At 47.8% G+C, this 15,430-nt stretch overlaps 4 protein-coding genes across 4 annotated transcripts; all 4 read right to left on the bottom strand.

Moving 5' to 3' along the window:
* Nucleotides 1-6,327: 6,327 nt before the first annotated feature.
* On the bottom strand, nt 6,328-7,071 carry WHR41_08099 (uncharacterized protein; the record flags this gene model as incomplete). Its single annotated transcript, XM_069376703.1, has 1 exon — nt 6,328-7,071. The coding sequence occupies one exon, from the start codon at nt 7,069-7,071 to the stop codon at nt 6,328-6,330; it is 744 nt and encodes a 247-aa protein (XP_069227190.1).
* A 58-nt stretch (nt 7,072-7,129) lies between these two features.
* Nucleotides 7,130-8,590, bottom strand: WHR41_08100 (uncharacterized protein; the record flags this gene model as incomplete). Its single annotated transcript, XM_069376704.1, has 1 exon — nt 7,130-8,590. One exon carries the CDS (start codon nt 8,588-8,590, stop codon nt 7,130-7,132), a length of 1,461 nt encoding a protein of 486 aa, XP_069227128.1.
* A 3,249-nt stretch (nt 8,591-11,839) lies between these two features.
* Nucleotides 11,840-13,612, bottom strand: WHR41_08101 (uncharacterized protein). The gene is made up of 6 exons (XM_069376705.1): nt 13,275-13,612; nt 13,199-13,227; nt 13,112-13,143; nt 12,855-13,046; nt 12,625-12,800; nt 11,840-12,571 (listed from the first exon to the last, which is right to left on the bottom strand). The coding sequence occupies exons 1-6, from the start codon at nt 13,337-13,339 to the stop codon at nt 11,875-11,877; spliced, it is 1,191 nt and encodes a 396-aa protein (XP_069227127.1). The 5' UTR covers nt 13,340-13,612; the 3' UTR covers nt 11,840-11,874.
* A 145-nt stretch (nt 13,613-13,757) lies between these two features.
* On the bottom strand, nt 13,758-15,207 carry WHR41_08102 (uncharacterized protein; the record flags this gene model as incomplete). Its single annotated transcript, XM_069376706.1, has 3 exons — nt 13,758-13,966; nt 14,022-14,211; nt 14,287-15,207. 3 exons carry the CDS (start codon nt 15,205-15,207, stop codon nt 13,854-13,856), a joined length of 1,224 nt encoding a protein of 407 aa, XP_069227126.1. The 3' UTR covers nt 13,758-13,853.
* Between the last annotated feature and the right edge of the window lie 223 nt (nt 15,208-15,430).

Below are 15,430 nucleotides of genomic sequence, written 5' to 3' on the forward strand. Positions count from 1 at the left end.
ATTTAATTAATTACGTATCCTATATTATACTATTATATAATATTAGATATAAAAGTAATAGCTAGAGTATAGTACTATTATTATACTAGGACTAGAAGAGTATAATAGAATAGGAAACGTAGCTAGTTTCTCTACTTCTATATAAGTACTATATAGGAGTCCTATAAGTAGATTATATCTAAAAGAGCTAAAGACTTTTAAAAGGAAGACTTTAAAAGAAGCTCGAGACTTTATTTAGTTTTTATAACTAGTCTTTATACTAGTTCCTAATACTTATAATATAGAATAGAAGAAGATCTTATATAGTATTATATTTCTTATAGGTAAGCTATATAAGATATAGTACTAGAACTATAATATATCTAATTTAGACGAGTATTTATAAAAAGACTTTAAATCTCTTATATTTAATTTAGTCGAGGATCCTATAAATCGTAGCCTAAGTATAACTATAGTATATAAGATAACTAGGTAAAATAAGAGATAGACTATATAGGCGTTTATAATAGAGCTTATAACTTTAGAAGAATAGATAGATCTATATACTCTAGAATAATATACTTACTATCTTCTTATAAAATTAAAGCCTATACTATATATAGCTATTATTATATATTATAATATACTAAAGAGAAAGGAAGACTTAGTCTTTCTTATAATAAGGTTAGAGTTTATAAATAGAATATAAAAACGTAGGTTATAATAGTATAACTTTAATATCTAGATTCTATACTAAGAATAATTCTTAAAGAGCTTTTTCTTTTTTTTAAGAATATTCCTTTCTTATATTATACTATATAAGTATCTTATATACTTATTATAAGTTCTATTTTTAATATTAATAGTATTATTATAATATATTATAATAACTTTATAAGTATATTATAGCTATTCTAATATAGATACTTATTCTTATATTAAGTCCTATATCTTTATAAGAAGTATATAATTATTTTATAAAAGCTTTAAAGTTATCTTATAGTCTTTATATAACTATTATATATTTAATTATATTTTTATAAGAGCTATTATATATTATAATAGTTCTATATATACGACTATTATAATATATAGATAGTCTATTATTTAAATTTAGTACTTAGTATTAGACTTTCTTATACTAGTACTATATTTATACTATACTTACTTTATAGCTTATACTTTATAGCTTTAAAGGATAGCTAATATAGTTAGTATTTTATCTAGCTATTTATATAAAAACTATATATATACTATAGTTATTCTTTATTAAAGAACCTACTTTATAATATAATAGTTATAGATATTTATAAACGGTTTACTAGACTTACTAGGAATAAGTATAGATATAGCGATATACGTATAAGGATATTAATAATAGCTTATTAGTATCTTTATTAAAAAGATACTAGCGAAGTAGTTATATATAGATTATAGGTATAGTAAAAAGAGAAAACGAATAGCTTAAGAATCTCTTACTTTACTTATCTATAGAATTCTTATTACTATATTAGTATAGGTATTACTATATAAATAGTTAATACGAAGCTACGTAAAGTAAGTATATACGCTTTATATATAAGGTATAGATTACGAGTTTACTATATCTATAGATAGAGTAGCTTAGATTATATACTTTTACTTTCTTAGATATATTATAAAAGATATATTATAGAAGAGGAGGTAATTATTATAGGCTAGATATAAAGTAATATTCGTATATTATATATATAGCCGATCCTATACTATATACTTAATATTAGTTATATATATATATATAACTCGTGTACTTAATAGTAGTAAAGAAATAATAATTAGTTTTCTTTATATTAGAGTAGTAATTAATCTAGTATCTTCTATATTATAAAATACTTCTTTTTAGTTATCCTATTTAGAAATACTCTTTTAATATCTAGCGAACCTTATCTACCTACTAGAGTAGCTAGATAGTATATATCTATATAGAAGGATTATCGCTAGTAATTCTATAGCCCTCCTATAGCTACTAACTATAATACTACTATTCTCGTCTTTATAAGACTAGTTAGTAGAATTACTAGGAAATAGGAATAATAGGAGTAGAAGTAGAAGCTATTATTACCTTTTATATTCGATCGTAATCTACTTCTTATAAAACATCTCTAGAGTAAAGACTTAATTAGCTATATAGTATTACTAAAGCCTTTTAGTAAGAATAGGTTATATATTATAAAGTAGGTTCTTTAATAAAGAACGACTATAGTATATATATAGTCCTTATATAAATAGCTAGATAATATACTAGCTATATTAGCTATCTCTTAAAGCTATAAAGTATAGACTATAAAGTGAATATAGTATAAGTATAGTACTAATATAAGAAAGTTTAATACTAAGTATTAGACTTAAATAGTAGATTATTTATATAATATAATAATTATATATATAAAGCTACTATAGTATATAATAGCTCTTATAAGAATATAACTAAATATATAGTAACTATAAGAAGACTATAAAGCGACTTTAAGGCTTTTATAAAATAACTATCTATTCTTTATAAAGATATAGGACTTAGTATAAGAATAAGTATCTATATTAGAATAGCTATAGTATACTTATAAAACTACTATAGTATACTATAGTAATACTATTAATATTAAGAATAGGAAGCTAATATATACTAATTATAAATAAAATATAAATTAGTAGCTAAGGAATAGTAAGACTTTACTATAAGTAAGTAATAGCTAAAGCTATTATTAAGAGCTTATAGTAAATATATAGAATACTTATATAATATAGTATAAGAAGAAAGTATTCCTAAGAAAGAGAGAAAACTCTTTAAAGATTATTCTTAATATAGAATTTAGATATTAAAGTTATACTATTATAATCTACGTTTTTATATTATAATCGGATATATTAGAAGACTATATATACCTCGTATAGTAAGAGCTAGTTACGTAGGTAATAATATATAGTAGCTATATTAGAAGAATCGACTATATTATCTATAATAACTATCTTTATTAAAGTAACTATAATAGTAGAACCTAGTAATAATAACTATACTATTAGAATTAATATAACGTCCTACTACTACTTTCTAAGAGAGAGCTTTAGCTAGAACTATAGTAGCTATAATATCCTTATAGCGTAACGCGTTCGATCTATTACTAGAGTATAATAAACTAGTCGCTACTCTTATAGAATAGTTATAGCTATTAGATAACTTATTATTATAGGTAAGCTATAGCACGTATAGAAAGTCACTCCGAGGTTATATAATAGGATTATACCTAGAGGTAATCCTACTTTAGGTATCCGGAATTCGTAGATAAGTAAGTAAGCCGAGAGTTTGGCTTATTCCTAACTTCGTACTTTATAATCAATATATAGCTTTTCGAGCTACGTCTTATCGATAGGACTAATATTAAGATTAGTCTTTAGTCTATAGTTAGCTCTATATCCGATCCGTTATACTCTTATACCTACTCTCTACTCTACCTACCTACTACTTATAATATCTACGCCTAGTACTCGGGACGCTAACGTAGTAACTTTCGATATATTATCGCTATCGCGGCCTTCTAAGATAAATAGTCCTAAGGGATAACGAGGAGTAAGCTCTTTATAATACTCTCTATTATACCTAAGGCTACTATCTTACGATAACGATACTATATAGCCCCTCGTAGCTTTATAAAAGGCGGTAGTATCCGAAGTTAAGACTAAGCGTATATCTTACGTATAGCTAGTAATTGTTTATAGGTCTCTATAAAAGTAGTAGTCGATAGCTAGTTATTAGTACCCTCTTTCGTTATATAGAACTCGACCCCGTGCCTCCTAATAGCGACCGCGGTCTATTCGAAGTTCTAAGTAGAGGTCTAGTAAAGCTACTTCGTAATCTTAGAGGCCTCGCTACGCGCTTAGGGCTCACCGGGGCCCATGCGAAGATTACGCGGTTGTGGGACTCTTTCAGACGTCTCACATGTTTCAAAATGCCGCTGATGATCCATTGTCCGGACCTTCGGGTGCCATTCCGCAACGTAACCAGAACGGTGCGGTTGTTGGTGAACACGTGCGTGACTTGGCCTCGCACGCGCGCCGACAGTGTATTGTCGTACACCGCACTGACGACTAAACCAAGTCCCACTTCGATCGAAGCCAGTGCGGCTGTGTAGGCATCACTTTGCGCGTTGGTGCCTATCGTCTTGTCGTACTCGCATCGCTCAGAGTTGTTGCGTATCCAGTCAACGCCATCGATGGCGCCGCCGATGCCAACCAACCCATTTCTGGCCGACGCGCTGGTGGCGACACGGATGCCCTGGATGCCTTGGGCGCACCCGGCTGCTTGCTCACCGTCGTCTACACTGTTGGCTATGTCGAGTCGCGCGTCCCACGGGGCCGAGATGTAGGGCTGGGTCGCCTCCAGCTCATCCATCGGTGCTCCGCATGCGGACTCTGCGATCTTCTGCAAGGGTGACGTGTACCTCTTGCACGCCCGACGCCTGATCATCTGCGTAAGAGGGTGTGTGCTGGGAATGCTGTGCAGATCGACCCACATCCTCAGGGCTTTCCGTGAGTGTCGTTCTCCTATCGTGGGCAAGTTGGCTTCTGCCTCTGCCACCGCTGCACCGACCGTCTGGAAACACCCGATCACTGCCTGTCCACCGACCCTCTGCACTCGCTTGAGCGCTCTCTCTGCACTGGCCGTCCTGGCGTGCGTCCATACGGACGATGCGTAGTCGACCACCGGTGCCACCGTCGCGTTGAACAGCTTGCGTGTCACTGACGGCGACAGTCCTCGCAGTCGCTTCAGCGCCATGGCCGCCTGCAGACCCCTTGTCGCAGCACGCGCGGTATGCTCTTGGTAGCGCAGCCGCGAATCCATGAGCAGTCCTAGAATCTTGACGCTGGATGTGGGGTGTACCTCTTCCCCTTTGACGCTCATCGTCTCGTCTGCGGACTGACGGCTGTTCCTCGTGAAGTGGATGAAGGCAGTCTTGTCCCCCTCGAAAGAGGCCCCGCTCCTGCTCTCCCACTCGGTCGCTCGCTGTACGATAGCATTGAGGCGAACCATGTTCTCTGCGGCGGTCGCACCCACGACCCACGCAGTGTAGTCATCGACAAAAGCGATTGCACCGCCGTTCTGGTCGATACGCTGCTGGACGAGATCCGCATTGAAGAAAAGAAACAGGATGGGTGACAGAGGCGAGCCTTGCGGCAGGCCAGCCTGTTCGAGGTCTCTCACAGCGGATACCTGCCCATTCACAACAATCGTGGCCGTGCGTTCAGAGCAGAAGGCGCCAATCCAGTTCACCAGATCTGACGGGATACCTCTGGCACGTAGTCGCTGTAGCAGTCGGTCCTTGTAGACTCCGTTGTACGCCCCCTTCACATCAAAACTGACTAGGCTCACCATTTTCTTACTCCTCCACGCCGAGTATATGCGCTCCTGGAGGAGCAATAGCGCCTGCTCCGCAGACCTCTGCTTCCTCGCGCCGAAGTGGTTGGCTGGCAGTAGTCCATAGGTTTCAACCGCGAACGATAACCTATCGGCGACAACCGCCTCCAGCAACTTTCCCAGAGTCGATAGCAGTGAGATGGGTCTCCATGCCTTCGCCAGGGTGTAATCGTCCTTGTTGGGCTTCTTGAGCGGGATGATCTTTGCGATCTTCCATTGCTGGGGCAGGGCTCCTGTGTCGAGGGACGTTTGAAAAAGTTGATGGACACTCTCACTCACGGCTGGCCATATCTGCCTCCACACTCCAGCAGGGAGACCGTCTTCGCCTGCGGCTTTCCATGGCTTGGTCTTCATGAGACAGCGTTCGATCTCGTCCACGGTCAGCTCCGGCATGGGTACGGGTTGTCTCTGTGGTCGGTCTTCTTCGTCCTCTATGTTGTCGGGTAGTGGCGGGAAAAAGGTAGCAAGCAGCTGCTCGGCCTGCTCCGAGTTGTTCGTCGTTGTTGGCCCGTCCGCCTTTTGCAGAGGCGGGATCCTCGACCACCCCGAGCCATCGTCAGGCTTGAGGTAGCGGCTAGCCTTCCAGATGTTGGTGTCCTCCGACAGGAACTCGTCCCAGTGCAGTCTTTGCTGCTTGCGTATCGCATCATGGTACTCCTTCGCTGCCGCTCGCGCTTGCTGTTCCAAATCCGGCAGTGCCTCCCCGCCTCGTCTATGCGCACGCGCCCTGTTCCTCCAGTACGTGTGGACCTGGCGGAGCTTCGTGAGGTCCCTGGTCCACCAGCGTTTCTCGTACGGAGACGGCTTGGCTTTGGGAGTCAGCAAGTTGACCGCGTCCAGGACCGCCTGCATCAAACGGTCCGCTTGTCTCTGGACGTCGCCACAAGCTGGTCGATCGTCTAATGCTCGGGAAATGCGCTCTCGAATCGCGTTCCAGGGGGAGCATTCTTGAACAACAGGCGAGGTTGGGTGGCGCGATCTGGGACTTCGACGTCAAAAGACGTCTCGATCGCGCGATGATCTGACCCGTGCTCCGTGTCGTGGATCTTGCACTTGAGGACGTCCGACGCCAAATTCTGCGACGCTAACATGAGGTCGATCGTGGTGGCGTGCATTGCATTCTGCCATGTCTTGGTCCCGCGGGGCAAAAGGCTCTCGAGGCTCCATCTGTTCATGAAGTCGATGATGGGGTCTGCTTCGCCCTGTCGCGTCGGCAGCAACCCGTCCCCTCCCCACAGCTGGTCATGCCGATTGAAGTCGCCGGCGACCACTACATCGAGGCGTGGGCCACCGCGGCGCTGCGCCGAGCTTATTGCCATGTCGAGCAGCATCACCGCCTCGCTCAGCGCTGCACCATTTGCTCCTTCCACATACACCGACGCGAGCAACACTGCCCTGTCCGGCAGCCGCAGCAGAGCCACTGTGAGATCTGCCGACGGCACCCTCACCTGCTCGCACTCGATGTCTTTGCGCACCCACAGCATGCTCCGCACCGCCCACCGCACATCGTGTCTCTCACTCGGCAGGATGGCCGTCCAGCCCTGATGCCCCATCGGGCTCGTCCTCACCTTCCCATCCATCTCGAACACGTACGGTTCGCTGACGACGAGAGCCGTGTACTCCTTCAGACTTGCGTCGTTCATCACGCTGTGCTGCACCTCTCGCCGTTTCTGCATGTTCAGTTGTAGGATTTGCATCGGCTTAGACATCAGTTGCCGGATAGAGGATACGACACTGGCGGCTGGGCGATTCGTGAGGCCCGTCGCATATGGCACATTTGGGCTGTTCTGCCTGGCAGTCACTGTGGCGGTGGCCTGGCTGGGCATACCTGCTGCAAACCTGCTCTTTGGTGCACGAAAAGGCTTTGTGTCCGAGGCTTAGACATCTGAAGCACTGCATCGGTCCACGCCTGGGCTCGAACACCCGGGTGAAGGCCGATTCTCCGTCGACAATGAAGTATTGGCCCTCCAGAAGCCTCGCGGCGTCTGCGCGCTTGGTCACGTACACGACCATGGATCCGTACGCCTTTTGTACGTCCTTCCGGCTGAGCCACGATATCTTCGCAGTACTCACCTCGTTCTCCTTCTCTAGCATCTCTACAGCACCCGTTCGAAGCTCGCCGTGCCCGTCCAACACCGCCGTCCGGCACGCATTGTCCACCTTGACCGGGTACCACTGATCTCGCAGCACGCGCGACCCCACCGCTTTAGTTTTCTCAACCACCTCCTTCACCCGTGCAAGCTCACTCTCATCTCGACAGGTGACGCGGATACGGGCAGCATGACGAGGGTCCCTCGTGACTGCAACGCACCGCCAGCCGCTCCCTTCCTCTCCTTTACCCATCTCTTTCTCGATATTCTGTCTGATCTTGCTCACACTTGCATTGTCCCTCTCCGCTTCTTCCACGTTGGTCACGTCCACGGTGCAGTACAGCGTATCCGTGAACGTCGACGGGGTCGTCCGATTGGAGATTGTCCTGAGGTTGCTAGGGCGGCTGCCGGGCGGCGTGCGCGCTACGTCCGCATACGATGGGTTCGGGCTCGAGTGTTGGACGCTGGACAGCTGTTTTTCGACAATGGCCGTTACCTGCTCCTGTACAATGCTCGTGACCTGTTGTTGGACGATAGCGGTGACCTGCTCCTTGACTATGCTTGTGACTTGCTGCCGCACGATGGCGGCGACTCTCCCGTCGACGATGTTCATGACCTCGTGTTGCACGACGCTCCTGATCTCCCGGCGCACTACCTCACTCACCTGTTGCTGTACCGTTCTTTTGACCTCCTCCCCGATGGCATGTACGATTTCACGCTGCACTGTGACCCTCAGCTGCTCTTGCACTACGTCCTTGACTTCGTCTGCGACAGCCTCCTTCACTTGACTGACATCCGGTACTTGGTCGATGGCCTCCTGAACCAGCGCGAAGCGCTCGTCGACAGAATCGTGCACGCCGGCGATGGCCTTCAGGATCGTCTCCAGGCGGGACTCTTGGACATCGCTGCTTTTGTCGGTGCTTTGACTCGGGATTCTCTCCCTTGCCAGAGTGCCTCGGTGCAATCCTTTGTAGTCAATCGCGGTGCGCGAAGCTCGCGAGCGGCCCAGACGTGTCACCCCCGGCGACGCGCTGTCGTCAGGTTGCGGCAACGGGCGCGCAGCGGCGGCCATTGATGAATATGCCAACTAGGCACAATAATTACTTAAAAAGCGTCTTTCCTCTCAATAATAAAAACTAGTCCCCACACCTCGGTACCATTGAATGGTGTGGCGGTGACGTTTCCCCGCTCGCTTCATTGCTTGCTCGTTGATCAAGCCAGCGAATCTTCGCAAATGTAATAATGAGATGTGTCCGCTGTTATTTGCCATTCATAGTGGCTGAGGCAAATTTCCACTTGAGAGTATATATATACACAATGGCCGAGAAGCCCTATATCACAACGTACACCTGGCCAGAAATGCCAGTAACTTGTCCAATACAAGTATTCGCACTAATACACAAGCCTCAATGGGGTTTCTGAGCCTCATACATCCATTGCAAGTAGTCGTCCACACCGGTAATCTCGGGTTCATCGGGTTTCAGCTCCGGCTCCATCTCTGCCTTCGGCTGTCGATCCTTGGTGATCTCAGGCTCAGCGGATCTGCTCTCGGATTGATTCTCAGACTTCTCAGACAAAGCACCCTCCTTCCAGAGAACCTTATCCTGTCCCTTCTCCATATCATCCAGCTTCCTCCTAAACTTTCGTCCCTGCTCGGCCAGGTTCCTCAGAGCTCCAGGTAGCCGTTATCAAACTTCCGGAAGTTGCCGTCAACTGTATCACTCTCAATCCAGAGTGAACATAGTGAACGGACATGGCTTCTGGAGCAAGGCAAACAGATTTGCAGGGACTTCGAGCGAGGTGACTGTGTCTTTGTCGAGACGCCTGCTATAAAGTTGCAATGCCCGTGGCCTACCGATCATACGGATGATGCCATCAAACCCGCAACTGTAGCTTACTTCTATCGAATTTGTGTGAAGTACATCATGGCCTCACGGCTTCTCCTGGGGTTATCACGTGACGACGGCCATTGCTTTACAGCTTGTCAGAAACCCAAGCACGGATGGCCTCATTTTGGACACGGTCATATTGTTGGCTATGGCGTGGAATGGGGTAAGAATGCAATCTTTTTTACCTTGAACGGTAAGAGGCTTGGTAAGTCCACAACCCTGTACGATAGCCAGAACTGTTTTGTAGTTCTCAACTAATTTGGTCCAATGATCAGAACCAAATGTTAGCTTCAAGCCTTGCCGGTTGTACCATGCTATAGGCCTGAGTCAAAGCGGTGCGAAGGTCCAGGCAAATTTCGAAGCGGTGGCTCCCGGCCTTCCTGGCGTCACTTTTCCGTCTTCTGTTTCTTAATGACTTCATTTTGCGACATCCAGGCTATACTGCTGGAGAGGGGTCCTCGGGTTGGATTTGTGCTCAAAGCAGCCACCATTATCGCCGCGGTAGCCCCAACTGGCCTCCGAATGACCTGGAAGCTTAAAGAGCGGGACATCTCTCTCGCTGAATCCAACACTGATAATCCTAGAGAATCTTAGTAGATGTTTAAGACAGGTCACATTATCTTTTGTCGAGGACTTGTACCCTTCACTAGTTTGTACTCACTGGTCAGTGCCTTCAGATATGATAACAATCTTGAAATAAAAGTCACCGTGTGGAGAGACAGGATGGTCTGCAAGAACTGCGGCGGGGAGCGTTTCTTGAGCTTTTCCTACCGTCTCATCCGTTAGCCTCTTAGATTTCTGATGGCAATACATCGCCTTCTTACCTTCTTCGGGGTGTGAATTGGCCCGAGGTTCAATTTCACATCCGGTTCCGTCACATTGCAGTTGGGGCGACTTTTCAGTCATGCTCCAGGAGCCTGGTGTCTTAAACCTTGAGGGGCTTCCTACTGGAGGCCACGTATCTCCTAGTTGTGACGCTTCTTCAAGGACCACCAACCCTCCAGTGCACTCACACTGATTCCCAAGCCAGCTGCCGAGGTTGTTCAAGCACATAGCCCAGCATGGGTGGTCGAGCAGAGTCGCCTACACTGCTTGTCGGGCGGCGTCAATGGCCTCTCCTAGGTCTTTAATCTCTCCATTGCGCTCATACCGTTCTTCCAGCATCACTGCAAATGAGTAACGTGCAGGATGATTTGCAAGGCTCTGGCCTGCCATTCCCGGACCCTCTCTAGCAAGTTGGATGGCGACATTTAGCTCCTTGATCTCTCATGATTCTCTGTATACCTCGTAAGAGCGGACTGTCTCCGCAACTAAGACGCCGCGACACCTTCCCTATCCATGCTAATATGTTCTGCCAGCTGTTTGTCAAGTAAGTTGCGCAAACTCAATCTCGTTTAGCGAGAACTCTATCCTTCGATGTAGCATGATATTATACACCGTAGTGGACAATGATCTGGTGAGTTCAGAAAATCACTGAGGTGGAGACCATAACGAGCCTTTTTCTCATCCTACAAAGCAGATCCCGCGCTGCTGCTTAGCGAAGTTCTCATGTGCTATTGTTATCACGGACCTCACGCGAAGCTTCCTCCGATGGCTTTCTGCCACTAAGCGCTCTGGCTGTATGTGAGCTTCTTAGCTTACGCTCGACAAACTTTGCACTTGCAGTGTTTTTCTCGATTTGGCTTAGAAAGGAAGATGCCTTACATACATTGCACACACGCTAAGTGCAAGGCTCGGCATGTCACAAGAAGAGATATCACATTTCAGATCCAGAAATCGTGTGCTTGCAGGGAAGTGGGCATGTAACGAGGTCCTGTCTGACACTTTACAGCGCTCGATCCAGGAACGAAGGCCACAGAGTCAGTCAGTAGCCGCATCTTTGATGCCTCCCGAGTGGCTCGACTAGGAATCAAAAGATCCTGGTGAGGGCTTCCTGGAACCAGGAACCAGAAACCGTGGTCAGGCTCCGTCTGGTTCCAGCGTCACGCGCAGCTTGTATTTGAGATGCGGGAAGGGCCGCGCGCTTCCCAGGCGCTCGTAGGTGACAACCGGGTTCTCATCATGTTCCTGGAATTTGGGATCAGCAGCTACGGCACGTGATTTAGAATGTTACTGGGAAGCGCCGAGCCCGTCCAAGGGCAGGTGACAACCGTACACTCCGTCCGCTCTGCCATACATAAGCACTGAACCGGGCGACTAGTACTAGAGTGGGTGACCATCTGGGAATCCCGCCTGTTGTATGTTTTTGTCCTTTGGCTTTCCTTTTTGCACTTTGATCTGAACTTCACATCCTCGCCCAAGACGGATGATCGAAGACGACTCCATTAAACCTAGGTGTAGTACCACTCTGACCGCTAAAAACTTGCAGTTTGTAAAGTTACCACGAACAGACGGTGATCAAATCCTCCCTCAGTACAGCCTGAAGTGTTCGCTATTGTCTGTACCTTAACTGTTTGATTGGTCATTACTACTCTGTCTTTCTACCATCTTCGAGCATCTCATCCGCCGAAGCCCTATAGAACGCCACTCCACCGAGAACCCTCCCAGTAGCAAGATGGTATATCGTGAAACCCCAGTTTGCGAAATAGACAATAAGCAATGCCAGCAGGAATATCGACGACAGCGCCCGGAACGCCGGAGAATCCAAGGATGTCGACAACAGGATCCACGCAGTGTTGACTGTCGCTACCGGGAAGATGGTTCCCCACCAAAGCATCGAAAAAGTGTGCTGGCGATTGATCGCGCCCTCGATCATAGCGCTCAGCGCGAAGAGGGTGAAGAAGACGGCTAGGCCGAGCAGGAGAAGAGCGACCCAGACGCCGATGCTGGAGAAGGTTGAGCCCCCCATTTGCTGCAACAAGGTACCCTTGCCGTATCCTCCAAAGTGCATCCTCGAAGCGGTGCCTAGAGAAAGTGCTGCTCCGGCTGCTTGTCCCACAGGCCCGACGAGAAGGAACAGCGTAGGGTATTGGATTGGAGGCGGCAAGCCGCTGTCGATGAACCGGATCGTGCACGCGGCGAAGACCAGGAGCGCCACGAACAGGCCGACGCCTAGCAGTATGTACGACACGATGATAACCGGCACCGCGAGTCGGTCGCTGATCTCAGCGGAGTAGCTTGAAATGAGGCCGCCCACCAGGGCGTTGGTGCACATGCTGACGTATCTGTGAGCGGTCAGTATCGGTGTGCCGTCGGATCGCTGGGGCAGCGAGCTTACGGGATGACCAGAGCTGGTGCGAGGTCGGCAATGCTCGTCACGGAGTATTTGGCGACCATGAAGAAGACGAAGACGGCGATGGCCAAAGCCACCGCAGTGCCAATCCACCACATCACGAACGCCACCAGTGTGAAGGCGTGAGAGCCCCAACCGGCTTGGCTGACCGTGAGGCTAACCTGTCGAGTCCGTCAGTGATGGGAGCGGGCGAGATCAGGATTTGGCGGATGAACCTGAGCGACGAGAGTGAAGTACGCAATGGGAACGGTCCCGGTCATACTGAGCTCCACAAGATTTGTCGTCATGTCTTTGGCCATGCGCTTCGGAAATAAAAAGATTCTCACCAGGAGAATAAGTGTGAAAAGAATGAAAAGCACTAGATTAAAGACGAACATGATGGTCGAAAGTATACCCAGGCCCGCGAACTGATTTCCTGTTATTCGATGTGCAATTTAACAGGTGATAAGCCCCGGCTTCGAGATGGACATACCTGGTAGGGATTTTGATGCATTATAATCGATACTGATCGCGAAAATGTCAGCAGATCTTTCTGTTGCAACTGCAGTCGCGTGCTTACGTATGCCTGTGTCCATCAACACGGTGAACCTGCTCATATGTCAGATAGCACACCCATCGTTGTGAGCCCGACAAACCAAAGAAAAGAAAAGTTCTCAACAACCACAGAGGGTAGCGACCGTGTGTCATGTTGTGTATCCATAGTAGTATTTTATCGACTGTCGTTCGGCCAGAACGATTATGCTGAAGCCTGATTCTAGCGATCAATGCCGACTGAGAGTAATGTGACAGAGCTAATGTGACGAAGCAATGTCTAATTGTTGTAGCTTTTGGCGTAGACAAAGGATTGCTAGGTATTATTATTAGAGATTATCACACGACTATTGAATATCCTGCTCTTCCGGGGTAACCGCTTGCAAAGCTGCCGTATATCAAGTTCCTCGTGACGTCTGCGAATAGTTGTGATGTCAGTGTGAGTATTATAGATGAGATTGTATGGCGTCGACGTTTCGATCCGGCAACCCGGATCTGAGTCCGTGTCCGAAGAAAGCCAAATAATAACTTCACCAAGATAGTGACTGCATCTACAGTCGCGAATCAAATACTGCAAGACGCCTGTAAGCTGTGTACGGTTTTTTCGAACACGGGTGACATGGCCACTACCTCCAAAAAGGTGCATGAAATCCAACTACAGAAGCTCACGCCTGCGTGCTCCACTACCACACGACTGGCATGGCGGTGACACCCATGTTTTGCGTAGCCGGCGTATACTCCAGGCTTTCCACGGGCACCGCGAGTTTCAAGTCCGGTAGTCGCTGATAAAGGACGGCTGCAGAAACCATTAACCGGATGGCCCCATGTATCCACCTCAGGAGCGTACCTACCGAAGACTTCTTCCAACTCAACCCGAGACAGCCACTCGCCCTGACAACGATGCGGACCCCAGCCGAACCCCAGGACGTCCTTCGGCTCTACTCGGCGGTGGATGTCGAAGCGGTCTGGGTGCGCGAAGTGCTCTTCGTCGCGGTCCGCGGACTGCACCGAGCAGATAAGCTTATCGCCTTTCCTCATGCTCTAGGGTCGCCGTTCGCGTCAGTATCTAGATCATGCTCTCTCGAGCGCAAATGGATGCAATATGGCAAGACTCACCTGTCCGCCAATCTCAACATCCTCGTTGACCGCGCGCCGGCTGTTGAGCGCCGACGTCGTGTTATAGCGCGTCAGCTCCAGCACGACGTCCTTCGCGAGTTTCGGGTCCTCCTTCAGCTCGTCGCGCTGGCCCGCGTGCAAGTGCAGCGTCACGACGCCCAGCGCGATCGAGTTGATGAGCGCCGCGTTGCCGGCGACCAGCACGAGGAAAGCCAGGTTCACGATCTCCTCCAAGCTGAGCTTGCCCTGCTTGTACGGGCCCGCGACCAGATGGCTCACGAGATCGTCCTTCGGGCTCGGGCTTTCAATTCGCCCTTTCACGAACTGTTCCATGTAAGCCTGCAGGTTGCGGTTAGAGCTCTGCGCCGCGTCGCGCGCCGTGCTGGTGCGGACCTCGCTGTCCCTCGACAGCGCCGGGATGTCCTCCTCGGGGATCCCCAGGAGGTGATAGATGACCTGCGGCGGCACGAGGCCCGCGAACTCCTGCACAAAGTCCACGGGCTCGCGCGTGTGCTCGCCATGCTTCCCGACGAGCTCGTCGAGGTTAGCCTCGACGACCCGCCTCATCATCGGCCGCATCTTCTCTGCCGCCTGCGGCGTGAACCAAGCCTCCAGCATGCCGCGCTGCTCGGCGTGCGCCGGGTCGTCGAGGTTCACGAACGTCGGCGTCTGCGCCTTGGCCTTGCCGCCGCCCTCGTGGATCTCCGGGTACGCGGCGTGCCGCCTGTCGGCGGAGAGCTGGGGCGCGGCCAGGGCGGCGCAGCAGTCTTTGCGCTTGGTCAGTAGCCAGGATTCGCTGTCGTCGAAGAGCTTTACTTTCACGATGGGGCATTTGTGACGCAGTTCTGCATTCTCCGGAGGCGGGTGGAATGTTTCGCGTCGTGCGAAGGGGAAAGTCAATGTTTCGGTAGGTGCGTGCATCGCCGACTTGAATAGCAGTGATTCTTGCGTGCTAGATAGCGAGGACGCAATCGCGGACTTGAACGAGCAATATTGTATAGCGCCGCTGCCGCTCTTTTGGTCAGGGATCGGTCCTATGTACCTCCAATCGGGCAAGACGGCAGAGGCGGCATAGCCGGCCCAGGTTCCACGACATCATAATGTACGCATTGCCTGAGTGACGAAGTAAGCTCAACAACATCCT

The sequence above is a fragment of the Cladosporium halotolerans genome, assembly GCF_011745625.1.
Source record: "Cladosporium halotolerans strain TM138-S3 chromosome Unknown Sca29, whole genome shotgun sequence".
In the NCBI taxonomy this organism is placed as follows: Eukaryota; Fungi; Ascomycota; class Dothideomycetes; order Cladosporiales; family Cladosporiaceae; genus Cladosporium; species Cladosporium halotolerans.

Bases quoted from the DNA above. Each gene is read 5' to 3' on its own strand.
- WHR41_08101 (XM_069376705.1), bottom strand. From the start codon at position 13,339: ATGGATACACAACATGACACACGGTCGCTACCCTCTGTGGTTGTTGAG. The intron at 13,144-13,198 runs GTAAGCACGCGA...TTTCGCGATCAG, and splicing joins GTTGATGGACACAGGCATAC to TATCGATTATAATGCATCAA. The intron at 13,047-13,111 runs GTATGTCCATCT...ACAGGAAATCAG, and splicing joins TGCATCAAAATCCCTACCAG to TTCGCGGGCCTGGGTATACT.